This window comes from Aethalodelphis obliquidens, unplaced genomic scaffold (genome assembly GCF_003676395.1).
Source record: "Aethalodelphis obliquidens isolate GAN/ISIS:26980383/991018 unplaced genomic scaffold, ASM367639v1 scaffold25, whole genome shotgun sequence".
Classification (NCBI taxonomy): Eukaryota; Metazoa; Chordata; class Mammalia; order Artiodactyla; family Delphinidae; genus Aethalodelphis; species Aethalodelphis obliquidens.
In genome coordinates, this window is record NW_020837969.1 from 29,595,453 (window position 1) to 29,622,739 (window position 27,287).

The following is a 27,287-nucleotide window of genomic DNA, read 5'->3' on the forward strand; positions in this document are numbered from 1 at the left end:
TCTCCCCCGAGGAAATGGTCCGTGGTGGAGAGGGCCGCAGGGCCTGGCCCCAGGCCCAGCTTCTCTGCTCCCTGCCCATCACGCAGCCATCTTCTTTCCCTGTCTTTCCCAAAGCATCGCAGAGCTAGGAGGCTTGTCCGGAGGCCTCAGTGCAGGACCTGAGGGCAAGAGCTGGTTGGGAGTGGGGACCACAGAGAGCACGCAGTGCCCTCTGGACAGACAGCCCCAGAGCCCGTCAACCTTGCTCCTCTGCAGCTGACATTCTCTCCCGTGTCACACAGCCCGTATAAAAATGAAGCAGCAGCAATTTTTATTGAGGGACCTAAACTGAAAATAGGTTTAGAACATAATTTAAAAAAATAAAACAGCAAAAGTAGCAAAAAATATATGACCTTTTTAAAAACATTTTCTTTTTTTTTTTTTCTTTTTTCTTTGTTTTTAACATATAGCAACTGATGCCTCCCAGCCACCAGGAGCATCTTACCCAATGGGTAAATCTCTGGTAACGACCCTTTTAAAAAGACATGTAAATATATACTCAGATTTATACACTTTGTGTTTTCTTCATAGCTATGTACAAAGCCCCTGCTTTGGGGCTGGGCCCCAGGGCCACGACACTGCTCCCAGCCTTTGCGTCCCCATCCTCCGGTACCAGGTATTTGGTCAGCAAAGCAAATTAGTATCGGAATTAATAAGCCACTGGCACCATCCATCTGGAGCAGAGGTCGCCTTCCACGGAGGCCCGAGTGCTGACCACCCCCCCTCACTCCTGCTGTAGCCCGAGGACCGGGCACCCGCCACGGGAACACAGGCTGCACGGAGCAGACAAAACCAACACAGAAAACCTCGGTCGGCTCTCCCTCGTGTGCTGCCCGTGCCCCCACTGCCTGACCCTCCAGGCAGTGCCAGGCGGCTGGGAGGGGTCCCGGTCCAACATCTGGGACGGAACCAAGTGGCCATCAACAAGTCCCCACCTCCCTGCTCATCTGTGTCAGCGGCAGGCTGAGAGGAAGAGGAGAGGGGAGCTCGGGGGCGACAGCTGGCTCCTGCCAGCAGGAAGGGCAGAAAGGAGGCGGCGAGTCCAGCGGGAGCGGGGCTGGGGCCGTAGCTGAGGATGGAGTCCGGGGAGGGGTGCGGGGTGCTAGTCAGCGCCGTTTGAGTCCGCCATTGGCCAGCTGGGCCGGGTGTCGGGGCAGACAGGGCTCCTCGGGCAAGGGCTCGTGAGAGAAGACGGAATCCTCCCCAGAGGAGCAGGTAGAGCTGCGGGTGTCGGGGAAGCTGGGGGAGTACTGGTCCAGGGGCATTGATAGGTCCAGGTACTCCTGTGGGAGGGGACAGAAGGACGCTGGACCCGCACTCTCCCCCTGGCAGCGGCAGGAGGAATTCAGAGAGAACCCGGCCGGCGGGGCCTGAAGGTCTGGGCAGGGCAGCCTCACCTGGTTGGAGGTCAAGGCCACTATGCGGTCCAGGTCTTCCACCAGCTGCTTGAAGGTAGGTCTTTGAGAGGGTACCGCGTGCCAGCAGTCTCGCATCATCATGTACCTGAGGCAGGCCGGTGAGGGCGGGGGAGGGAGGACCAGAGCTGACAACAAGGCTCAGGGCGGAGGGACCACGGGAGGAGTGACCGGGGAGGGCTGCGGTGTCCGACTAAGCACCCCTTCTTCCCTCTGCCTGCCCAGCCCATCTCTCCCCCAGGGCCCAGGCCTGGACCCCAGGCATCTTCTCCGGCTTACAGCTCATTGGTGCAGTTACTGGGCTTGTCCATACGATGACCCTCCTTCAGCAGCTTGAAAAGCTCCTCCACAGGGACGCCAGGGTACGGGGAGCCGCCCAGAGTGAAAATTTCCCACAGAAGCACCCCAAAAGACCACCTGTGGAGGAGCGTTCCGGGCACAGAGCTAGGCCACCCTGCAGTCCTTGCTGCTCTCCCTTCCCAGCACGGCAGGCACGCACCCTGAACCCGGCCCCGGCCCCCAACACAAGTCCCTACCCCCAGGGGACTCCAGGGGACCATGACCTCCGGGAACAGAGTGAAGGGGCACATACAATGTTTTTTTCTCTCAGGGATGGAATGCCAGACTCTACCGCCCAGGAAACTCTCTCCCGGCATCCCTGGCAACTGCTTATTTCAGACTCACACGTCGCTCTGGTGGGTGTAGATCCGGTCAAACAAGGCCTCGGGTGCCATCCACTTGACAGGCAGTCGGCCCTGCAAGCAGCACGGGGACACTGGTGGTGGCCCGGGGCAGGCGGGGGCACATGCAGGGCTGGACGTGGCTCACCCCACCACAGTGGAGTGGAGCCCCGGGCAGAGGACGGGCACCGAGGGCGGCGCCAGCACTTACGTTGGTCGTCTTTTTATAGTAGTCGATGTGGTGGATGTCACGAGCTAGGCCAAAGTCTGCGATCTTCATCACGTTGTCCTCCGTCACCAGCACGTTCCTGGCGGCCAGGTCTCGGTGTATGCACTGCGGAGCCAAGAAGGGAAGACGGATGGGAGTGAGGAGGGCGGGGCGCAGGGGAGGGTCTGCAGCCGTCTGTGGGCCCGCTCCCCTCGCAGGCCTTCGCCCACCTCACCACTCGACCTCCCCGAACGGTCCAGCTGCCCGCTACGATGGCCCTCGCCCGCACGTCAGAGCCAGCCGTCCAAACACCCCCAGCTCTGGGCCCCTCGATCACTCCAGCAAACCCTCCACATCGACCCCTTTTCCTGCCCCTCCCAGCTCTTAGCTTTGGATTTGCACCCAGCAAGCGGAACCTTTCGCTTCTGTCCAGTGTGTACGCGCCCTCACGCCCCGTCTCCCTGGGCGAAGCACATCCACACCAGGCTGGGTTCAAACAAAGCAGCATTTACTGAGCACCAAAAGCTGTCCTTAAGTCTCGCACGGGACCTCATTTTCCCGCGTAGCTGTTCTACAACGCAGGCAGTAGTATTCTGACTTCACGTTTGAGGAGAAGTAAGGAGGCGGCTGCCTGGGGCTGCACAGAGAGTGCCAGTGCAGGGACTGGAACCTAATCCACCCTGACCCCAGGGCCACAAGGCCACACTGGCTCGCCTGACTCTGACGTCCCCTAAGAGCGGCCCGCACATCCCCCACCCCAGCCAGGGGAGCCTTCAGGAACCACACCTTCTTGGAGGCGAGATACTCCATGCCTCGGGCCACCTGATAGGCGCAGGATACCAGGTCCTTGGAGGACAGCTGCTCCTCGGGATGACGGCTGGGGTTGTAGCAGTATTCCAGCCCCGGCGGCCTCCGGGCCTGCAGGTACTCTCGGAGGTTGCCCTTGGAGGCGTACTCCACGATGACATACAGGGGGCCTTGGGGACACGAGGACCGAGAGGCCGTCAGGGCCGCCACGCAGGCACACGGGCCTAGTTTCACCCCAGGAACTCTGCCCCCAATGGCACTGGGGGAACTGCGAGCCTGTTCCCCAAGCCTAACCTCCCCTTTTAGGGAACCCCGCAAATTCATTCCAACTCCCCAAAGAAACCCAGCAAAATCATTCTCCCCTGCACAGTCCAGGAAGTTCCCAAGCAAAGCTGGGGGCAAGAGCCCTAACCTAGACCACAGTAACTCAGCTGTTCCTGTCCACACAGTGTGTGTGAATGCTGGTACCTGTATGAACCCCAATGGGCACCAGCCCAGACCCTGAGAAACACATTCCAACTACTGCTAAACCAAACTCTCCTCCCAACCCACTTCCCGAAGCGTGGCTGAGAGATGCCGGGTCGCTGACACCCCAGCTAGTTATCTGCTCCCCGACAGACAGGCAGCAGGAAGCCCGGGGTTCCCGCCTGAGCCCCTTCCCGACACGGGTGGGAAGCCTGCGGGCTCAGCGCCTACCGTCCTGCGTGCAGGCCCCCAGCAGGTTGATGATGTTCTTGTGTTTCCCGATCATCTTCATCATCTCCATTTCGGAGATCAGGTCTGACAGGTCTTTCTCGGTTGCATCCGCTTTATGGACAAGTCAGAGAAGGGAATTGAGACTAGTTTGCATTGGAAGGGAGGCCGACAGGAGAAAAACTCAGGGAGGGGATGAAGTGAGCACCCAGGGGTCCCTTTTCTCTGGGACTTGCTTCTCTCCTCCCTTTTTCACATCCAGATTTATCCTCCCATCCCTCTTACGAGAGCCGGTGTCGCCATAAGTGGTAATGAGTAGGGCAGAGGCTACGTCAGGAAAATCAGTTGGCAACGGGATCTAGAATAAACACCTGATGACGACCCAGGTGGATGCCAAGGAACAAAGTGAGAGCATAGTGATCTTGGGGTGCAGAATGCCCCCCACTCCCGGACATCCCTAAGCAGGCCATGTAGCGGGTGTGCAATGGCCCGCTTGGAAAGGGAAGGGATTGTTTCTGCAGGGACACGAGCATCACTTACACTTCAGCATCTTCACAGCCACTTTGGTCACCCGGTTGGGTTTGTCCTTGTCCAGCCCAATGGCCTCCGCCAACACCACCTGCCCAAAGCAGCCCTCTCCCAGGGGTTTGCCTAAAACCAGTCTTTCGGGGAAACAAAGGGTGGTGGTATAAGCCGGGGGCGGTGAAGTTCAAACCTGACAGGACACCCCATTCCTCCCCGCCTCCACGTAGCCCCCCCAACCGAGAGCAGAAGGTAGAAATCATCGTCTCTGATGCACCTGGTGCACTGTCGCTCCCTGGAAGGTCGGAGCACACACCACTGCCAGCGTCAGAATAACGAGCGGGGGTTCCCCAGAAAGGGGAGAGGGTTACCTGTCCCGAGGCAGCTCCCAGCGAGGGTCTTCGGGAAGCTCGTATTCAGAGACCCCAGCCAGCATGGGGGTCCCGCTGGAGGAGAGACGCGAGGGCCGGACCAGCAGGACCCCAGAGTTCATGGATGCGCTGGAGTCGGCCGACACCTACGGGGAAGCGTGGGGTCACCCTTCCAGCGGGGACGGGGATTCCTCTCATCCCCAGTTAGGGCTTTTTGCCAACGGCAGAGGTATGTACCTGTCATCTGATGCTCCTTCCCCAGCACAGAGTGGCAGAAAGGCCACCGGGGGTTGGAAGACCTAGGTTCTAAAACTGACTTATTTTCCCTACTAGCCTTTCTGGGCTTTGATTTACTCATCTTTCACATGAGCGTTCCAGACTGACATTGTGTATCTTACCATTGCAGTAGCAACTCTCTTCTTGTCCCCATTCTTTGTGAAAACCCTGCCCCGGATTAGGGATTCCTGACTCCCAGAGCTCCTTCCAGAATTAGCCCAGCTCTTAGCGAAGGTGGCCTCCTTTCACACACCTTCACCCTCCGTTCCATTTCTGGGATGAGGGGTGCACAGGAGAGGGAGGGCATCTTGGGACCCAACTCAGGTCCTCTCCCCCACTCTGTACCTTTGCACCTCTATTCTCCTCACTTTTTAATTTTTTTGGCCGCGTCTCGTGGCTTGTGGGATCTTAGCTGCCCGACCCGGGATCGAACCCGAGCCCTTGGCAGTGAAAGCGTGGAGTCCCAACCACTGGACCGCCAGGGGACTCCCCACCTTGGCACCTCTAATGGGCCCTGGGGCAGTTCAAACTCGCAGTACCAGCTGTGCACTCAGCCCAGCTAGAACCGTCTTCCAGTCCACATGCCGGGTGAGCAGGTCACCGTGGCTGGGGTAAGATGGGCTCACGGACCAGAACAGCTTGGAGCCTGACTTGGAGCCCTTGGGATAGGACATTCCCCTGCCCTGGCCCAGAAGCCAAAGCCCGAAGCAGTTGGCTGGGCACCGTGGCGAGGACAGGGCATTAGAGGGTCCCGGGGAAGGCCCCGAGGCACAGGGATGGCGCACAGCATACGGCAGAGTGTGCAAACCCCCCATCTACTTTCTGTTACCTGTCTGCGCAGAGGGATGCTCTTGGCCAGCTTGTGCACGGCCATCTGGCTGTGGAAGTCACTCTTCTTGGTGCCACTCTTCATCTTATAGATGATGACGGACCCCACCATGCAGGAGATGAGGAAGGCCCCCGTGCAATAGATGATGATCTCCAGGTACAGGGGCGAGGTCATCACCGCCGGTCTCTCTTCCAGGGCTGGGTCAGTGCGAACAGGGTGTTAGCGGGCTCGGGGCGGGGCCCGTCCACTAGGGTCCCAGCTCCATAAGAAACTCAACACCCATCTCCTTTCCTCCGGGAATCTTCAGGGCAGAGAAGAACCAAGCCAGGTCCCAGCTAGGATTGGGGCTCTGGCACTGAGCACACATCAGACGTTCTGTGATCGCTGAGGCTTCCTGATCCTGACTCGTATCCCAAGAGGGATGGACTGTATCTTGCTACCCGAAGTCCATCCTCATGAACTCAGGAGCCCTCCTTGCTCAGCGGGACAGCTGGGCTGGAAGGGTACCTGGTGCCCTGCCAGAGACGGCTGAGAACTCACTTGTGCTAGATGCCTTGCAGAGTGTCCCCATGAGAACTCGGCCCTTCTCTGCAGTGCCTGAGCACTGTGTCCCCCTATCACAGGGGACAGCTGAACCGTCCATCGATCTTTCATCACTGACAGCCCACAAGTACCCTGAGGGCTCAGACGGCACCTCATCCATGTGTGTAGGCCACAGCGCCTGGCATCTGGTGGCGCTCACAGCATGGGGACAATGAAGGGCAGGGAAGGGAAGAAGAAAACCAGTGTGTATCCTGACTTCGTCTCTCAGCTTCACCTAACGTCACCTGTGTCAGGTCAGACGTGGAAATATCCACACCCCGTCAAACCACAGGCAAAACTAACTTCATTTCCAAATACGTCTGGATTGCTAAAGATGGAAAACGTAAACTTCCCTTAAGACTTCTGCTCACAGGTCTAACTCCTGAAGCTGAAGAAGGACGTGGAGGGGGGTTGTTTTATTCTCTTCTCCGTTTAGAATCTCGCCCTTCCCATCCCCACAGAAGCCCGTGCAGTTTAAGCCCCCTTTCCCTCCCACGCGGAGGCTGGGAGGGTTCCAACCAGCACCACTTCACAGAACACACATTCCCCATGAGGGGAGGGTCCCTCTCCCCCGACAGCTCTCCACCCACTCCTCCCCTTTTAAAGACCCCCGCCAGCCACAGGGGCCAGCACCCCGAGGACCTCCCCCGGGAGGCCCCAGGCATGACCCCAAAGGAGCCCAAAGGGAACCTCCCGAGGCCCGACGAGGGGACGGCGGTGCTGATAACGAGGAGCAGCGGTTGTTTTTCTCTTTCCCCAGCGTCGAGAAACACAGACAACCAGCTGGGAGCGCACACGGGACAGAGACAGCGACGCGGAGAAAAACAGCACGCTTCTCTCCCTCCAGCGGGGGTGTTATCAGAGGAGGAGAGAGGGAGAGAGGAGACAAGAGGACAGAGTCTGCAGGAGCCAGAGCAGCACAGCGCACAGCCCACGTGCAGGCCCTGCAGAGGCACCAGCCCACCACCCCAAGCAGGCTGCAGGCTCCTGCCTTCCTGGACCAGTGCACACAGCTCCCCTCTGGAGAGAGGCAACGTCGGAGCCAAGGAGGATAAATGGGCACCATCAGGCCCCCTGTGCTGCCTGGGAAAGGACTCGCTCGATGCAGCTCCAGTCCACTGTCTGGGTCTGGGTGGAACCTCGCTCACTGTGAGGTGGCAGCATGGGAGTTAGGAGAGCACGATCCTTGCCAAGAGCAAGCCCCTCGTTCCAGGGTGCCTACGTTCAGGTACAGGGGGAGCGGGCCCTTCTGAGACTTTCGGGGGGTGCTGGCGGTCAAGGATCAGACAAGCTAAGGAAGGCCGCTGGACCCAAGGAGGGAAGGAGCCTGCCCTGGAGGAGAGCCCAGCTGCAGGTTAAATCCAGATCCCAGGCATGCATCGCACTGGCCCAGGGGAGAGCCAGAGGCAGGCACACAGGTGGGACACCTCTGCGTTCCCGCATCACGAGGAAAGCACCTGTGTGAACCGAGAGGCTTCGACCTGCAGAGCCGGACAGGTTGCTGGGGCCACCTGCTGGCCCTCGGAGCCCAGCTCTGTGTCTCCCCCAGCCCCGCGATGCATGCTCCCCCCGTGCCCATGGCGAGGGCAGGACATCGAGAGGAGAAGTACAGTGTATACCTTCCAGAACGGTCAACCATGCAGAGTGATGGGAGAGTCCGATAGAGTTACCCGCCAAGCATGTATACTCCCCCGCGTCCTCAAAGGAGACATTCCTTAAGTGCAGCACTTCCATCTCTTTGTCGGTGGTATTAACTCCGGCCGTCTAGAAGAGACAACGGAAGCAACATGGACAAGCCCGGGACCTGAGACCTCTCAGAGGCGCAGAGGGAGGGAGGGAGGGAGGAAGAGGAAAAGGAAAAAAAAACAAAAACAAAACCAAAAAAAACCAGAGGAAGAAATGCTCCCCAGCGTCTCCTTTGCAACAAGGAACAAACAAAAACCACCAGGCAGCGCGAGACCTGTTAGAAGAAGAGAGTGGGACCCTGAGGAGGAACTCGGCAGACCTGAGACGACACGAATGGCTGGTTACACCCATCACCAGACGCTGGCAGCCCCGGCCCGGCCCGGCATGCGGCGGCGAGCGCATGGAGAAATGGGGCCCGGAGCGTGGGGGGCTGTTTGGTTTCCAGAGGGCACACACAGGAGGGGTGGAGAGGGCGGCAGCCACACACGCACACACGCCCGCGGACGCTGGTCCACTCTTGTCTCCATCACTCAGACCCTCCGTCTGCATGACCAGCCGGGACGCACCCCACACACAGCCAAGGAACACACACAAGGCACAGAGGGGGCGACACCAACACAGAACCAAACCAAACCAGCCTCCCAAGGCCGGGTATTTTTCCATGGCTCCGGGCACTAGAAACACAGCAGGGTAACAGGGGGAGTGGGGCGCTGGCCTCCCCACCTGCCCCAGCAGCTCGGGGCCTCAATCGAACTCCCAGCACAGGGGCCCCTCCAGCTCCCCGTTACCTTTTGCCACAGGTCTGGTGACTGTGAGCCACGCAGACTGGTGAGCTTCACCAATATAATTGGAAACCTTACACACATACTCCCCGCTCTGGGCCTCTGTCACATTGAACAGGGTCAGCACCTCCGCATCCGAGCTATTTATCCCCGAATGCTGGAACAGACCAACGACACGCCATCAGCTGGGCCAACACTGAGATGTGGCTGTATTTTGCTCCCACGCAGGCCCAGGAGCTCAGGCAAAGGGAGGCTGGAGTGAGACTCGCCATCTTCCCCTTGTCAGGACAACACAAGCGGACTTTGAAAGTCCAGAGCAGTTGACCGAAAAATAAACTAAAGAAAAAAATCACTGCCCCCAAGCAAACGTTCTGTTGGTGTTAAGCCCCCTCCTCCAGGACGAGGGCAGGGACTGTGAATGGAGAGGGCGGCCAAGGCCAAGGCCACGGCCACGGCCCTGCTTCCTACATGGCAGTTTCAGCACCCGAGGTGAAGAGCGGGGTGGCCAGTAAATCTCTGGGATGGCCAAGCCCGGGAGGATGAGGTCTAATGCTGGGACCAGCAGGGAAACCACTTTCCCAGCTTCGGGTGACTTCCTGTTGCAAGAGCCACTGGAGAATTAGGCAATTAGCTTCCCTGGATTAATGGAGCATTCAGGGACAATCAAAGTCTGGGGGTGGGAGGAAAAAGGAAGAAAATGCCAATTACTCCTGAAACCGCTGAGGACTGACCTGTGGCCTTTGCTCTTCCAACCCTACCTAAGCCGTGCCTGTCATTCAGCCCACGTGCCAGAAAGAACGTGACTTGGGAACCAGGGCAGAGACTGGGTGATGCTGCCTAGAAAGGCTGTGGTCATGGGCAATGGAAAAGCAGGAATGCCAACGCCTTCCTGGAGTAGCTGACCCCAAAGCTCGGGCACAGTCACTGTTGATGCTCTTTAGAAACCAGCAATGCCCACCCCCAGCCCTCTGTGCCCCTCACGCCTCCACCCGTGACCTGCCACTGGTCCTGCGGAATGTGGCTGGGTCCCCATTTAAGATGGAGCCTGTATCCAAAGAGAAGGGATGGGGCCCCATCGTGGGCCCTGAGCCTGACCACAGCAACCCGGGCCCCGGGAGATACAGGCCTCTTTCTCAGAGCCCAGCCCACGGAGACTGGGACCAGGGATTACCTTCAAGATCTGGACATAAGGCAGGTTGTCCGGACCAATCTTACTCCCATTCACCTCGATGTGCTTTAGCCACTGGATATGGGGCTGCGGGTCGCTGTACACCTTACACATGAACTCCACATTGCTGCCCAGGGCCACTGTCTTGTTGGCTGGCAACCCTGCCTGCAGGATGGGCCGGTGAGGGGACCGCTCTGTGGAGGGAGGGAGGGGAGAGGCTCGTCAGGCTCTGCCACGGCTGCTCCTGGCTGAGATGCTGACAGAGGGCACCCCAAAGGCCACCAAAGAGAAGCACTCCCGGACCTCGGCCCAGCCTACCCGTCCTTAGCTAAAATCACAGTCACTTAGACGCTTGCTGTTCAAAGTGTGGTCCAAGGGCAGCAGCGGCAGCATCACCGGCTTGTGAGAAACATTGAACCTCAGACCCAACCCCAGACCTCCTGGACCGGAAGCTTCTTTTTACAAGACCATAGCCTCAAAGCCGAAGCAGAATGCTGGCTGGGAAACTCTTTACCTTAAGGTTGCTGGAGAATGAGACTCAGAACCTCTAGAAGGAAGAGGCTGCAGTCACAGCACCCAGAGGCGTGACATTCTTCCTAGTGTCTCATGCACTGCCTGGAGTCTGCATTCACCTGGGGCCTGTCCTCTCTGAGCCTCTCAGTCTGCTCTTCCGTACAGTGGGAACAACAGCACCTCTTTTTTTTTTTTTTTTTGCGGTATGCGGGCCTCTCACTGTTGTGGCCTGTATGCAGAGCACAGGCTCTGGACGCACAGGCTCAGTGGCCATGGCTCACGGGCCCAGCCGCTCCGCGGCATGTGGGATCTTCCCGGACCGGGGCACGAACCCGTGTCCCCTGCATTGGCAGGCGGACTCTCAACTGCTGCGCCACCAGGGAAGCCCAACAGTGCCTCTCTTGCAGGGATGCCAGGAGAATTGCCCGTGGTGTAGTTACTGCACCCAGCAGACCGCTGGCATCCAGGCAGTGACAGCTACTATTAAGCTAAGTTTACCACCACTACTCCAGTCACCTCCTGCAGGAGGGACTACCAACAGCACCTGTCACTTTACAATGAATCTGTGGTCTGGCTCATCCTCCCACCTCTACTTACAGGTAAGGAGAGAGGCAGGTGACAGAGCTAATAAATGCCACACCTTCCGGACTCCAACCCTAAGTAAACCTGGCTCCAGGCTGTTTTCTCAGCGTCCCTGCTCTTTCCTCTAAGCTCCTGCTCCTGTCCCTTCTTACCCACGACATCAAGCTGGTAGGTGTGGTTGATGCTGCCATACTCGTTCTCCACGACGCAGGTGTAGTTGCCCTTATCAGAAGGCACCACGGAGTCCATTATGATGCTCCAGGTGGCATAACGGACCTGAGCGGAAACACGCCAAAGGGTTCTACTGCGGGTCTGGAGGAAGAGGCGATGCTGGTGCCCCGAGGCGCTTACCCTCCAATCAGAGCACGGAGGACGCAGCCCAGCTGCACAGTGACCCCAGCCCATTTATACTCTGCAAGAAGGCATCAGGCAGACAGGTGTGAGGACCCAGAAAGTCTCCCCACAAAGGCCAAGGCCATCGTGATCTGTACAAATGTGCCTTTTGCACCCTCCCAAATATACTGGGAACTTCCCCAACCCTGCACCCCTGTCCACCCTGTTCTTGTGCCAGGAACAGCTCCCCGCTACGAGTCCAGCCCTGCCCGCCCTTGACGTCTTGTTTCGAAGTCCATCTCCTCCAGCCCCATCTCCAGCCAAACCTGTTCTCTCCGTCCCTCTGTACCTTGCAGGTGCAGTGCCCACGGATATCTGCCATCTTATTAGACAGAATTCTGTATGGGCAGGATACTGCCTCATGAGACTCAGAGCACAGAGCCTTGCCTACAGCAAGTGTTGGGTGAATTAATTTAAACAGTTTCCATATTTTTTCTGATCTCCTTTGCTTTTCTTATACAAGAATAATGAGAAAAGAGCAGCTAAGTGAAATGGAAGAGAAACAGGAACGATAAGAATGATCAGAGACTTTAAAGGAGGGATTAGATGAAGATGTTCTTCCTGGAATTGTAAACGGGCAAAGGACACGAATAAACAATTCCCACAACAGGAAATAGAAATCGCTTATGAACACATGAAAATTCTAAGTTCGTTACTAAGCAAAAGAGCCCACAGAGAACAATGCGATACTCTCATCTATCAAATTTGTTGGCAAAGGTAGAGTGAGCTTGTCATTCTCATACTCTGCTATGGGAGGGAAAATTCATCTTCTCTTTGAGAAAGTAACTGTTACCACAATAAAATAAAAAATAAAATCGCACCCCAACTGATTACATCATCCTCCATTAGAGCAAATATCACAGTAAAATTTTATGTCTTCCCATTGTACTTTGAACTCTGTTGCCTAGTACATTTTCTGGAAAGACATGTGTTCAAGAAATGTTCATGTAATAAATGAATACATGAATGAATGGATAAAATTACCTAATTATCAGGAAAAACAAGTAATTGGGTAGCATGCATCAAGGGCTTAAAAACTGCTTACACTTTGATCTAGTAACTTCCCTCAATCTGTCCTAAAGAAGAATATTTTAAAATGCTGACATAGACTTAAGCACAAAGATATTCACCGCAACATTATTTACAGCAGTGAAAAACTGGAAAGTAACTAGCATTGCAAAATAGTTCATTAAATTATGGAACATTTTAATACCGGGATATTATAAAGCCATGAAAAATTATCTTTCAAACACATGACAAAAGATTCATGTTATAATGTTAACAACTGACAAGAAATTATACAGACGTGATCGTCCAAGTAAAAACCGTAGGTATACACAGAAAAAAAGACTGAAGAGTTTTAAGTTTATATACACTTTTTTGTATTTGAAAGATTTTTAATTTTATAGATAGAAAGCGTTATTTAACACAATTAAAGCATATAAAGAGGGATTTTCTAAGCAGCGGCTCCTGTTCCCCTGATTCTAACTTTCATATCAACACAGGTACCTTGTAGCCTCCGATCCTGTGGTCAGGCTTGAATTCTTTGCCATTTTTCAGCCAGCGCAGCGTGGGGTTCGGGGTCCCACTGGAAGGGCATTTGAACTTCACTGTCTTGGCAGCTGGCACCGCGTGCAGTTTCTTTTCCATCTTTTCTGGCGACGTCCAGTAGGGAGCCACGGCTGCCCGGGGAGAGCCGAGATAGAGAGATAGAGAGAGAGAGAGAGAGAGAGAAAGAGAGAGACACAGGCAGGGCCTGGTCAGGCTCAGGAGCGAGGGCCTCCGCCCTCCCGCCCACCCGCCCACCACCTGTGGATGACGCCTGCACTGCTCCGGACCCCCGAGGGATCCCAGGGCCAAGCACTGTGACCCCACATGCCCCCTCCTCCCCTTCTCCAGACAATCACCCGAGCGCCCCTCTTCCCGTTCAAACCCAACACCCAGGCCCAAAGGGCAGTAAGGTAGGAAACAGTGTCTCACGCATACGGTTTGGTTTGGTGTTATCTGTCTCTTTCTCCTCTGAAGAGGAGTCATCATCGTCATCATCGTCCTCCGAGGAGGGGAGAGCATCTACGGGAAGGAGAAAGGGGTACTGACGTCCCTCCAAGGGAACAGGGGCTGGCGAGATTCCCATCCAATCAACAACCACCCAAGGAACACAAAGGCCAGTCCAGTTATAGATGACCGCAGCTACCCCTCCCCATACTGTCCCCCGGCCCCACTCCTCCCTTAGTGCCTGTCCCTCGGAGGGAGAGACACGGTTTATTTAAGAACTGCACGCTCTGTGCGTGTTGCCCTCCTCCACCGACCCCGACGCCCTGCCCTCCTCTGCCCAGAAGAAGCCTTCACACTGGGCAGCTCCACGGCGGGCAGGTGGGCTCTCTTCAATTTAACTCCACCCTGCATTCAGAGGCTCACTCAACTCAGCATCGCCTGAATGCGCAGGGTCTCAGAACTAGCAGCCAGGGAACCTGTGTCCTCCTTTGGAAACCCAGATCTAGGCACTGCGGCCAGAAGCCATTTCCGAAGCCACGGGCTGAACGACGTGGAGTTGGATTTTTCCTAGCACGCATCTGCTGAGGTCTGGGAGCTGCCCTTCTTAACCAGAGCAGACAGGGAGCCCACAACACAGTCCGCAGCTGCCAACACCTGTCCCCAACAAGTATCCACCCCTTTTAGCATGTGGTCACCAATCAGGGTTCATGCCAGATCTTTTTCCAGTCCTTTCTAGTGCTTTTGGGGGTCTGGAGGGAAAAAAAGGAGGCAAGTCCCTCAGTTAGGGGCAGGTTCTAGATGACACCCGGGGGAGGAGATGCCAGGCCCGCACCCGGGGACGCACAAACGGCATAAAGACAATTTCAGCTCCACCTTATTTAATCCTAAGGTTTTGTACAAGTCGCATCCTACAAGTGGCAGATCCCCAAAGTCACAGAGCCCTAGGGTTCCCTGGCTGCCCTAACAGCTCTGGAAGCCGTGGATACGGCGGCGCACCTGGGTCATCCCCCATCACCCGGGGACCTCACCACGTATTCGGGGGTGCTAATTACTAAGCCCAGTACCAAGTCCAAATGGCCAGGGAGTGAGAGGGTGGAAGTTGCCTCGGCCCTCGTAGCACCCGGAGGACTGGGCAAGCTGTGGTGGAGAAATCACAGTGTCTCACTGCCCCCGATGTGTCCGCAATCACCTCCGAGGTAGGTCCCGGAAGCCCCTGCTCTCTGGCCTGAGGCCGGCACCACGGGTCACCCCTGAGAGCTAAGCCACGCGGCGGGCAGGGAGCGATGTTAGTGGGCAGCAGCTTCTGCAGCAGAGTAGGGGCAGATCACAGCCGGGCAGAGGGCCTGCCTCCCCCCTGAAACCAGCAGACAGGGTTGGAGGGCAGGGGGTCTGAGGGAGGGGGAGGGCGGGCTTTGCTACCAACCTGAGACGTTGACGGAGAAGTAGGTGGTATCGCTGCCCGAGGGGCTGCTGGTCACGCAGGCGTAGAGGCCGGAGTCAGCGGGCACGGAATCCCGCACCTCCACCTCCTCCCCCGTGATGCGGGTGCGGTTGCTTTCCACCAGCTGCACCCCGTCCCGCAGCCAGTTGATGCTCTGAACATCGTCCCGCAGCCGACAGCGGAGCTGCAGCAGGTCACCGGGGTGGACCAGGAGGGACTCCACTTCCACGGGGGCTCCCCAGGGCTGGGCTGCTGCCGCCACAGGGGCCGGGAAGAGGAAGCGGGGGGGGGGGGGGGGGGGGAAAGACAAAGGGCATTATGCCAGCCGCACTGAGTTGCAGCATCCCAGGGGCTACGGAGCTGGGGAGGGGGGAATGGGAAGATGGGTCAGTCGGGAGACGGCTGGCTACCTGGGCACCCCCATCGCTTCCTCTCCACCCCACTCCTCCAGAGGGCAAAGGAAGAAAGAGGCAAAGTTAGGAAGCAGCTGCAGCAGCATTAAGCGGTTCAGGGTTCATTTCTCTCCATCCTAGGGGGACAGCCGGCCCTTCCCAGGACCCCTGTGCGTCCAGAGTGTCCCCTCCCCACACACTCAGCTCTTTGCCAAGAGTGGCCGCTTCCCGGAGGAACACCCCGTTTGCTTCTGGCTGGGGCAGCCTTACCCCTTTCCCTCGGAACCGTTGAACAAGCCCCCCTGCCACAAACCCAGCAGCCCCCATCCACGTGGGGGGCAGCTTGTCATGGGAGGTGTCTGGGTTCAAGTGATTTAGCACTGGGGGGTCTGAGCCCCGCAATGGGTCTGATGCACAGGGTGCATATGTGGGAGAGACAGCTCAAGGGAAGGTCAGCTCAGGGGAGCCTCTAGCTAACAGGTGTTGGGCCAGAGGATTCGGACCTTTTGACTATATTAGGAACGGAGGCCGGCAGCTGCCACAAAACCCACACTTGCTCTGGCAGCAAAAGCCATTGCACACAAAGCTCCTTTCTCCTCGTCCCACTGCAGGGCTCCCCCTCTCCAGCCCCCCACCTTCCTCTCCCCTGCCCCCCTCCAACACACGGGCACACACATCTACTTCCCCTCACCTCTCCTTCCCCAGAGTCTGGGGATCCGCACACCCACCCCTCTCCACCAGCAGCACTGCACTCACGCTAACAAGAAGGCCTGAGGCCGGACACAGAAAGAGGCCACCATCCCAGGCGGACCCTTCTGCACTAACAAGGGGGAAACGCACCTCCTAGTTCCTCTTGGGACATGCAAGCCTGCTCTCGGCATCTTCTGTCCACTGTCCATCGCCCACCAGAAGAACACACCTGCTGCAGTTCCCGTCTACCACCTGACTAGTTTCTGCTGCCTTTTGGAACCTTCCTTCTTTCTCACCATGGGTTCATCACCAGAGGCTCGCCAGGCGGCCCCCTGCCCTGCAGGCCCTGATGAGCGAGGCTCTGAAAGGCACCTGGCCCTACTGCCCTGCCGGGCCTTGCATCTCTGCCTGGCTTGTCCGCACCCCCTCCGGTTCTCAGCCTGGCTGGAAACTGCCTCAAACCCTTCCTCTCTTTTTTGTTTGTTTGTTTGTTTTGGCCACGCTGCCACGTGGGATCTTAGTTCCCCGACCAGGGACTGAACCCGCACCCCCTGCATTGGAAGCTCAGAGTCTTAACCACTGGACCACCAAGGAAGTCCCTCAAAGCCCTTTCTGACTCCACTCTGGGTCAGGTGCTCTCCCTTCTCACTTGTCACACTGAAGGAAAGTCCCCTTTCTCGACTGGGTTGTGCGTGTGGGGACGTGTCACATTTACCTTCAAATCCCAGCACCCAGTAGGGCCCTGGCACATGACAGCTGGCAATACATGCACGCGGAATGACGTAACAATGATGCACTGTCTCTTCATCACCTTCCCTTCCAAACTCCCTCTTCTCCTTCACCACCTCATTTTAAAAAAACTCCTGAAGTCCCAAACAGGTTTCTTCTAGAAACCTCACCAATGAAGAAATGAGTGTCCTGGGAGCCAAGGACTAACAGTAGTTTTGCTCAGAGGGGCCTCGGATAAGGCTCAGAGGCCAAGGCTGCAGGCCCCGGCGCCCTTCGACCCAAGGGCTCTGTCTTAAATATTGGGCAAATATGGAGTCATCAGAAAGGGAGTGCTGCTTTCAAAGGGTTTGAAAACCACGAGGCCCGCACTCATTTATTTCTGTGAGTCACGTCAAGAGGAACGCCACCAAAGGTGAGCAGACCACACAGCTCATTAAATATAAGCTTTTGTGGGTCTTGGAAAAAAAGTTATTCTTTCCATTTTTAATGGTTTGTGGTTTTGCCAAAAGAAGGCAGAAGAAAAGCCGTTCAGACTTGACCCTTAAGGAGAACAGAAGACGCTCCTGTGGATCAAATCTTATTTCCCTGCAATGACCTCACTGATTAAATATTTTGCAGCTCGTGATCTGTACCAGCCGTTGGTCAAACAGTAAACTCCGGTAAACGCAAATTCTCAGCCTCTGGCATCACAGCCTATTTTGACAGGTCCCAGAAACAAAAAGGTAGCAAGGGGCACACGGGCGTTTCCCCAGGAGAAAGCAGCAAAGGGAGACTGGTCCTGCTGAGACCAAGCTCTAGCTGATTCTAGCTGGGATCCTAAACTTCCCGCTCATTCCAACCAGGACGTGCGAACAAAACTCTCGTACGTGGTCCGTTAAAGCCTCAAGAGCCAGCTTCCTTGTCCCTGCTGCTGGAGGTAAAGCTCCCCCTGATGTTCCAGGCCCTGGTGAGCTGGTCCCATTCATTCTCCTGATCAGTATCCTGTGCTGTGTAGAGGATGTACTCTAACCCCGTGCTTGGCATTCAACACTCGTCACAGTCTGTTCCCACCTCCACATGCGACCTCGTCCGCACTTTCTGCTCCAAGTCTGAATGTTTCCTGCACGAACTGCCTTACTTCTGCCCCACAATGAAACTTACTTCTGCTCAAGACTGTCGGGCATCTCTCTAGAGCCCTCCTACCCACCTACTCAAAGTGTACCATCCGAGACACCCAGGAAGCCTTCTGCTGGCACGAGTGTCTCTACCCTCATTTTCTGTACAACAGTAACCGTCTGAACCACAACGATGCACACTCAGTTCCGTACCGTGTTGCACTGTTGCTTTTTCAAACAACTTTATTGAGATAATAATTCACTACCATAAATTACTTATTCACATAAATTCACCCATTTAGAGTGTATCATTCAATGCTTTTCAGTATATTCACCAAATTATGCAGCAATCACCACCATCTGACTTTAGAACATTTGCATCACCCCCAAAAGAAACCCTGTACCCATTAGGAGTCACTCCCTGTCCTGTCCCCCTCCCCCAGTCTAGGCAACCACTGATCTGCTTTGTCTGTATAGATGTGCCTACGCTCGACAGTTCATATCAATGGATCTGCACAATATAGTCTTTTGTGTCCTCCTCCTTTCTTTGAGCATGTTTTCATGGTTCTTCCATGTTGTATCATGTCTTAGTACTTCATTCCTTTTAACAGCCAAATAATATTCCACTGAGTGGATATACCACATTTTATGAATCCATTCATTGGTTGATGGAAATTTGGGCGCACTCTTTCCTAACTGTCAAAAGTGTCCATGTCTCGCCTAAGAAACAGCCAGCAACTCAGGGCAGAATTGCCTATCGTAGTTTTCCCACAGTGCCTAACCACGTCAGAAACTCAGAAAATACTCAGTAGGCCTTGAACTGAAGCTCGCGTCCGGCACAGACTAATTTTTGGAAGAACCAAAAACCAGCTGACGGCTCTTGGGTGATTTTTTTCATGGCTAATAGTGCTCTCGGATGTGTGTCAAAGTCTCCACTGACAAAGCAGGTAAACACTGCTTTCGTTTAGGAGGTGATGGAACGGTAATGGACCGCTTGCTGCTTTACGGGGCCCTGCCCCTCTATGTCACCCCCTGGAGTAGCAGCCCCGACCTTGGAGAGTCCTCTGTAAGGCGGCTGATGCAGGACATCACTGCTCACCGGCCGCCTGCGACAATCACGTCACTACTCTCCATTCTCTTTTGGTCTTTCCAGGGTCCCCCATTTACGCCCTCATTGGAAAGGCCCTTGTATCTGTGGCTCCATCTCTACTGAGCTGGCCTTTCTCTGGCCGAGACCCATGGACCAGGGCTCTACGTGTTGTTAGCAGTCAAGAAAGGAGCCAACTGACAGCTTTACTGGGCTGGCCATGAACGATGAAGAAGAGAAAGCAGTTTATTGCTCAGCAACTTGAAAAGACATTCCAACTCTTGGAGCACGTGATGAACTGGAATGGGGACGCTGAGGGAGACGGCAAACCCACACACGTGCTTTATGTGTCCCGCGCTTCCTGAGGGATGGGGAACAGAGGCTGGAGGACATTTGGTATCTGGATTCCGTGGTGACCAGGCTCTGGGTACAATATGCTTGGAGTGCACTGTGGGAAAACGGTGCATCATGCTTCCACGCCCGCATCAGAGTCACCACCATCACCACCGGGAGCTAGATGGTTAGGCTTAGGGTTAGGGCTGAACTTGCACACCCTTAGAGGATTAAGGCCGTCAACAACTTGGCCATCTCTCCAGAAGACAAGGAGAGGACAAAGCCTCCTGCATAGCTGCCTGAATCTGGGGTTCAGGAGCACTGTGGTCCTGGGCAGCTCCTGGGACGGTGCAGCTGGCAGGTGGACTGTGGAAGGCTGTGCAGGCTGGACCTGGTACCCCCTTTAGTGGGAGGGAAAGGGATTCAACCCTGTCCTGCTTCTCTGATGGAGCCCCTCCATCCCCCAGGGGGAATTAGGAGCAGACAGGGGACCCAGACTTTTTAGTAATCCTCAAGGAAGCAGCTAGAGGTGAGGGGCAGTGCTCTCAAGTCTAGGAACGTGATTAACGTTCACGGGGCCCTACTGTGTCCCTCTCCCTTCCTACTTTCCTCCAAAATACCAGGGCTTTGTCATTCCCAACGAGCCAACAGGATGTAGCATTTGGCTTATGGCAGAAATCTGCCACTGTCATCTAGCAGGCAGTTCTGCCCTGGGTTCATCAGATCAGATCCAAGTTCTTGATTCTGAACTCTGAGTCTTCTCCAGCCATGGGCACCATGTAGGGTAGGGAATGGCCTTAAGGAGGCTCAAATCCATACAAACGTTGTCATTAGAAGATGAAACCCCAGTTTCCAAAAAATCCAATAAGACAAGGCTTTCTCCAGAATGGCTATCACTAGGTGTCTCTGTGAGCCCCTGTTACCGGGCAAAGAGATGTAAAGGATTAAACTAAGCAGCGGAAAGGCTGGTTAACCTTGTGCTACCCAGGGTGATAAGATTTATGCGATACTTGATCATACAACACGAGGCAACGGGACAGGTGAGAGAGCCCAGGACAGGTGATCCAGCACAGGCTCTGAGGTTTCAGAACTCAAGTACTGGTGGTCAGTGCAGACGGCGATGTTCACAGCACAGGGGAACATGACGGTAGGGAAAGGGAGCGAAACTTTGCGGGGAGCAGAAAAGGATGAGGTGCTTATGAGCAGTGCTGTGCCTCGGAATGAAGGGGATGGGAGATGAGGCCAGATGCATGGCCTGCTTGGAACAAAAGAAAACATAGTAGAAAACAGCCCCCAAGGTGATTTCAACTTATAAGGTGGGGGATAGAACAGAACCATTCAAGAAGTCCCAGGGAACACATTTCTCTGCAGAGACTGTGAATGCAGGCCTTTCATGCCACAAGGACGAATATACCTGAAAATGTATTACTGAAATACCATTTCACCAGCCCTGGTCCCATAAGAACCAGTTCGGTCTGGAAGTCATCCATCCCCGAGCCTCGAGCCTCACAACTTTGCACGAACCCAGGAAGGAATAACAACATACTTGCATAGCGCTTTGCGACTGACCACGCGCCTCCCCATATATTATCTTGGGATCCTTAAACAACTCTGAAAACAGTAACACCAATGCGGGCAGTATGCTTACTATATACATCCCACACCCTGTGAACACTTTTAACACACACTATCACTGAATCCTCACAGCAACCCTATGAGGTTGATAACCACTCTTTTTTTTTTTTTTTGCGGCACCCGGGCCTCTCACTGTTGTGGCCTCTCCCGTTGCGGAGCACAGGCTCCGGACGCACAGGCTCAGTGGCCATGGCTCACGGGCCCAACCGCTCCACAGCATGTGGGATCCTCCCGGACTGGGGCACGAACCCGTGTCCCCTGCATCTGCAGGCGGACTCTCAACCACTGTGCCACCAGGGGAGCCCGATAACCACTCTTATCTCTACCCTGTGGGTATAGAAGCTGACAGCTGCTCCACAACCCTGTGGAGTGGGTACTATCATCCTCATTTTACAGAGGGGACCCTGAGGCACCTGGAGGTTCAGGATGTGTCCAAGGCGGCCCACCTAGTCAGTTAAGTGGCTGAGCAGGGATTCGCACCCAGGTGGCCTGGCTCTCCGCAATCCCCACACATCTGGAGCCCAGGTCTACCGCTTTGAAAGGCAGCCCTTATTTTCACTGTCTTTGCAATCCTTGACTTCCAGAAGACAACGGAAACGCTTTCTGGTCGGCCCCAGGGTCCCGTCTGACGGCGCCCATGTCTCCTACCTTCTCACAGGGGATTCTGCAGTTGGTTACTTTGGCCTCATCCTTCCCTTTTCATCCGCCCCACAACTACTGCTTTATAACTCTGTTTTCTTCCTTACAAATGTACTTTCCCAGCCCTGCTGAGCTACTCGAAGTTGAGGAGCTGTGACTGTGCGCACGTGGCGGAGGAGGAGATTGTGGAGTGGGTGCGGCGGCACTGGGACACTGGCAGACCAGGGCCAACAGTCATGCCCTGTTTCGGTATGGCGCCTGATACTTCACAAGGCGCGTTTATCCACGTTCATGTTCACCTGCATTTATTCCATTTAGACACAGGACAGTGGAGGCAGAGAGACTTCTCCCAAAGTCACAAAACAGGGCTCAGCGCTGGCTCTAGGTGCTGGGTCTGCTGGGTCCTGGGCCCTTCACCCAGCACACGTGGCATCGGGAGGTACCTACAGCTCTGCCTTGGCCACAAGTATGCGGCACGACCCCTCCCTCCTGCCTGGGTCCCTGGCTCAATCCCTGACACCTCCTCTGGTCCCAACCCCTCCCTCTCGAGCGCAGCTTACAGCTGAACTGATGCCCTCCGATGACCCCTGCCTGATCCACTGAGATGATCCAGAACGTTAGGCAAAGAGGCTGGCCACCCCTTCCCTTGGGCCAGCTCTCCTGATTACACATCCCGAGTGTCGCACTCCTGGCCCTCTGCATCCCATCCCCTCAGGCCCCCCGAGAGCGCAGTTTGTGTCCTCCTCCAGGACCTGGGGGTCTCTCAGCTACCTCCTCCCACCCAGCTCTCCTGGTTCCACCTCTGCAGCCAGTACCCTCACTGCCCTTTATTTTGCTTTCTCCTAAAACACCTTGTTTTCCTATCTCTCCACCACTTCCCCAGACGTGAAAACTCATTCTCCGGAGACTTCCGCGGCTCTGTTCCTCCTCTCATTTGTAATGTGACATAGGAAATAAGCTTGTGGTTACCACGGGGTGAGGGGAAGGCGGAGGGATAAATTGGGAGATTGGGATTGACATACACACATTTCTATATATAAAACAGCTAACTAATAAGGACCTATGTTACAGCACAGGGAACTCTATTCTACAGAATACTCTGTAATGGCCTATATGGGGAAAAGAATCTGAAGAAGAATGGATATATGTATAACGGATTCACTCTGCTGTATACCTGAAACTAACACAACACTGTAAATCAACTATACTCCAATAAAAATTTTAAAAAAACTCATGGCTTTATCATGCACTCATTCAAGCTGCTCGGCTGAGGGCTGGTCCGTAAGTGCATGTCTCATCTACCCTCTGAGGTCAGGTGTGGTGTCGTGTCTATACCGCACTCCGAAGGGGACGGGTGTAGGGCTTGAATAACCAGCCCTCCACAGATCCATGCGTGTTGTCTCGGGCAGGGGCTCTCCATGGCTGTCATCCCTATGAAATCCTTTTGCTTTTGCGTCTCTGGGTTGAGAAAGTTAGGAGAGAAGGGCCATCCTCTCCGGTAACGTGGGGAACTGGTGGTCCAGGAATGTTTACAGTCTCGGCACAAACTCCCCAGAGATAAATGAGGGGGCAATTGTGGGTGGGGGAGGAACTCGGGGTGGCTTTGAAAGCAACTTAAAAGAAACACAGAACAGCCCAGTGGGGCTCCGGGAGCCCTCGGCCGAGGTTTTCCGAGGTTTTTATGACGTTACTTTGGCTTTGAAATGGAACTGAAAACTTACTTTAGTCTAGCAAGGCCAGGTCAGAGGGGGTTCTCACCGAAATCCCAGGGAACAACGGTCATCCTGCAACGGTGGGAGGGTCCAGGGAGGAAGCCCTCCAGATGTGAGATTCCCTGGACGCGAGGCATCCCCGACAGGCAGGGAGAGCTGCAGAAATGGGGCGCACGGCCATGGGTGGGAGGGGAGCCGGGGACACCAGATCAATTAGCGGGGCCTGACACCCAGATCCAGCCGTGTTCACCGGGCCCCTGACCCAGGGAGATTTGGAGTGTAGGGTTTGTTGTTTTTTTTAATAGAAAAAGGGACAGAAGTAAGAAGGAGCATTTTGCATGCAAATGGGCCACTGCCAGAAGAGCCCATTAAAATGTAAAGACTCCACGTTCAGCCTGACAAAACGGTGCAAACTGCTGTGTTTGCCAGAGAGGCTGCAATACAGCTCCCGACAAAGGGGCCCGGCAACAATGGGAGCTGAATGGCCTCAGTCAGCAGGTCCCCTCTCGCGTTGCCATGGGGACCCCACCAGGGCTTACTAAAGGTATTTCCTGAGGAGAAAGGCAGTGCACACATGCCCAGGCAGCCCAGCTAATCCTGACAGGAAGCCATCGCCATTCAGCAGCCCAGGGGCTTGGGGCTGGGAGGTGTGTTTTGTTTTTATTAAAAAAAGATTTGGGGGCTTTTGTGTTGTCCCATCTCGTCACTGTAATTTAGCGCAGAGCCGCCTGTGCTGGCCAAAGCCACAGCCAGGGCCCTGCACCCACCCCAAGACCCCCCAAAACCAGCTCCGCAGGAAGTGGTTGGGCAGGGGAGGCCCAGCATTCTGTGCAAACCTTCCCAGAGATGTGGCGACGGGTAACCCAGCATCAAAGTGGAGTCTGGGGTTCAAGCCCCAGTGCCGGGTTCCAGCTGATGCCTCCTTGGTACCTGTACTTTCTTCCCTCCTAGGGATTGGGTAACACCCACCCCTCCCCAATACCTCCCACCACGAGGAGGAGAACACTTTCAGGCCGGGGAGAGGGCTGTAATTACGTGATTAACAAAGGAATGCGCCCAGGAGTTGTTTTTAAAAGAAATTTCCCCTCTTCCTCTCTCCCCAATGTTTACAGACGCACTCTGGGCAGAGCTGGAAAGAAAAATGCGTCCTCCACCCATTTCCCAAAAGGATTCCTGGTACCCTGGGCTGCTCTACATTACCTGGAAGAGAGAGCTGCTCTGGGAAGGGGCAAGTTCACCTAAGACGTGCAGGAAGAAGCGTAAAGAGCAAAGGTAGGTGCCTTGCAGCCACCGGGAAGGGAGGGCCTCAGCTCCCGGTTCCTAGAAGTTTGTGTCACCGGCTCACATTTGGCACCAGAGGAATCAGCCTTGGCAGATTCAGGGAAGAAAGCCAACAACACAGCTGGCGGTGGAGACAGAAATTCCTGCGTGACAACTGCCCCCCTCAGACACAGTTTAGGGTAAATTAACATTTCCTGAGCAAACTTGTATGTGGAAGGAGCTGGCCTTAGTGAAGAGGATAAAATGAAGGGGGCTCTACCCACCCAGGTCTGTGTGTTTGCAGAGCCCATGCTCCTGCCTCTAGACCTTCCGCGCAAAATGTTTTGAACTGGGTATCTCGATAGAATCAGAGTGGTTGTTTGGGCAGCATTAAGGCTGTGCCTTACAACTGCCCTGGGCGCCCGGGAAGCTTCTAGAGCCATGTTCAGGGGGGTTCCTATTTTGGAAAGAGAAGCTGGAGAGCCTTGTTCATTGATGGAAAACTTCCCCCAAAGAACCGCAAGCCCAGTAAGGACACTTGTGTGGGCTGTAAGCACAGGGGTCTGGACCCTCAGCTGGGGGACTTCTCCTGCCTTTATTACAATCACATCCTAAGCTCAAAGCAAAAGTACCACCGGCCACCAACTGTGACAACACAGAAGTAAGAACACCTTCCCCTGAGCTGTCAGGGAAAAGCTGGACAACTAGCTGAAGTGGGGTGTGCGTGCGTGTGCGTGTGCGTGTGCGTGTGTGTGTGTGTAGGGGTCCCGCTGCTCGAAGGGGAACTCAGACCCTCCCACCACTGGCCCAGAGCCCAGGCCTCCCAGCCATGTGTCTGCAGCTGTGACCTGTCAGGCACTTCCTGGTCTGGGTTCTGTAATGGAAAGATCATTAAGAGTGGGGGAAGGAGGACAGCCAAGAGGTAGCCCTGCAGCTCCCAATCCGCTGGGCGCTGACCTTAGAGTCCGGTCAGGTTCCTTGAAGAAAAGAATGTATGGCTCTCCCCCCACCCCGCCCCCTCCCAGGGCCTTGGGACGGCCTCCCCTCCCCCATGCTCCTCGGAGCTGGTTTGGGGAAGGAAGCACCAGTAGCTGCGTAGGAAAACGCTGCCGCTCCCTAAACTTGCTGATGAATTAGTCGAGGCCACAGCTGTTTCAGAATTTGTCTTTTGCCCCCTCCCCAAACCTCAGTGGATGCTTGAGAGCACACGCACCAGGGCTATCAGCTCCCCTCCGGCTCTGTGCCACCTTCCCTCCCTGGCTGGTCCCGTGGCTGCAGTGGTGGGTCTGGGTCACCATGCCCAGTGCAAGGACGCTCACCACCCACTGCAGTGGAGAAAGGAAGGGACTCTTCATAAAGTGACCTATTTTTTTCAATGTTAAAGAAACATCCCTTATTTTTACATTACGAGAATAAAGGTGATAGACATCCTTTTATTTATTTTTTTGGCCACGCCATGCAGCTGGCGGGATCTCAGTTCCCCAACCAGGGATCGAACCCGGGCTCTCGGCAGTGAAAGCGCAGAGTCCTAACCACTGGACCGCCAGGGAAGTCCCAATAGACACCCTTTCAAAAGGAAATGGTGTAAAAGGTGGTTGCCAGGGGCTGGAGGAGAGAAGACTGGGGAGTTACATGTTTAACAGGTAGAGCTTCAGTCAGGAAGGTGACAAGTTCTGGAGATGGACAGCGGTGACGGTTGCACAACAACATGAATGTCCTTAATGCCAAGGACCTGTACACTCAAAAATGGTTGAGTTTTATAGTATGTATATTTTACCACAATTAAAACAAGCACCAGTAGTGGACAGTGTTGGTTTTTTAAAGATGTTCTTCCGTGGCAAAATAAATTGTCAACCCAAAATATCGGGGAGGGGGGGAATTTGACTGGCCCATGGAACCTAAAAATCTGGGGCCAATGGTCTGTTCCACAGACTGGCAGGAAAGTGATGGCCCAGAGGACCCGCTGACATACCACGTATTCATTCTTCTCCTTCTCCTCCTTCACACACACTGTGAAAGTAGAGCATTTAGTACTGTTTTCAGAAACTAAAAGAGCGTGGTTTGGGGATATTTCTCCCTGAGATGGAATGGCACTCAGGCAGAGAGCAGGTAGGAGAACCAGGACCAAAGGCTGCTTTGAAGGCCAATGTCTACACTGGGGAGTCCTGTGATCGGACAAGCTGGTTGATCTTAAACAATGAGCCTCCTGTGGGAGATTCCCTACTCTGGGCAATGTCCACATTCTGGGTGTCCTAAGGGATGAAAGCCTCATTTGAAATCCTTGTGAAAACCACACAGTACCAAACTCTGCTTGAGCCCCAGGTGGTTGTAACTGGCTGGGAGCAGCAGAAGGAGTATCTGACTGGAAGTCACTGGGATGACTGGCCCTGCCACTCCTGTGTGACCCGGGCCACATCATCTCCCCTCTCGGCCTCCGTGTCCTCAACTGTGAGATGGGAAGGCTGACTGGACAAGCTCTGGGCAACTCCTACAGCTCTAACCAACATTCTAAGTTTCAGCTGGGCCTTGGGAGTTGAGTACCATTCACTACATCCCCTCCAGCCTCCACCAGCACAGGTGGCCCTCCGCCATGAGGGAGGGCAGGAGACTGCAAGTTAATTTTCCTTAAGAAGAGGGGAGGGGACTCCCCTGGTGGTCCACTGCAGGGGGTGCGGGATCGATCCCTGGTCAGGGAACTAAGATCCCACATGCCGTGTGGTAAGGCCGGGGAAAA

The 27,287-nt window shown here is 55.1% G+C and overlaps 1 protein-coding gene across 8 annotated transcripts in view; it reads right to left on the minus strand.

The window, feature by feature from the left end:
- Window positions 1-285: 285 nt before the first annotated feature.
- The window catches only part of FGFR1 (fibroblast growth factor receptor 1), a 48,167-nt gene continuing 21,165 nt past the window's right edge, over window positions 286-27,287 (minus strand). Inside the window, exons 3-18 of one of the 8 annotated variants that reach the window (XM_027122859.1) lie at window positions 14,965-15,231; window positions 13,533-13,616; window positions 13,056-13,228; window positions 11,306-11,429; window positions 10,062-10,252; window positions 8,042-8,186; window positions 5,835-6,037; window positions 4,736-4,881; window positions 4,383-4,504; window positions 3,846-3,956; window positions 3,129-3,319; window positions 2,346-2,468; window positions 2,139-2,209; window positions 1,734-1,871; window positions 1,437-1,542; window positions 286-1,322 (exon numbers count right to left, since the gene is read on the minus strand). In XM_027122859.1, the coding sequence (XP_026978660.1) occupies window positions 1,146-1,322; window positions 1,437-1,542; window positions 1,734-1,871; window positions 2,139-2,209; window positions 2,346-2,468; window positions 3,129-3,319; window positions 3,846-3,956; window positions 4,383-4,504; window positions 4,736-4,881; window positions 5,835-6,037; window positions 8,042-8,186; window positions 10,062-10,252; window positions 11,306-11,429; window positions 13,056-13,228; window positions 13,533-13,616; window positions 14,965-15,231 (2,372 nt within the window). In that variant the 3' untranslated portion in view covers window positions 286-1,145. Of the gene's footprint in view, window positions 1,323-1,436; window positions 1,543-1,733; window positions 1,872-2,138; window positions 2,210-2,345; window positions 2,469-3,128; window positions 3,320-3,845; window positions 3,957-4,382; window positions 4,505-4,735; window positions 4,882-5,834; window positions 6,038-8,041; window positions 8,187-10,061; window positions 10,253-11,305; window positions 11,430-13,055; window positions 13,229-13,526; window positions 13,617-14,964; window positions 15,232-27,287 lie in introns of all 8 variants that reach the window. The other 7 variants (XM_027122858.1, XM_027122857.1, XM_027122856.1 and 4 more) reach the window with 7 other exon arrangements.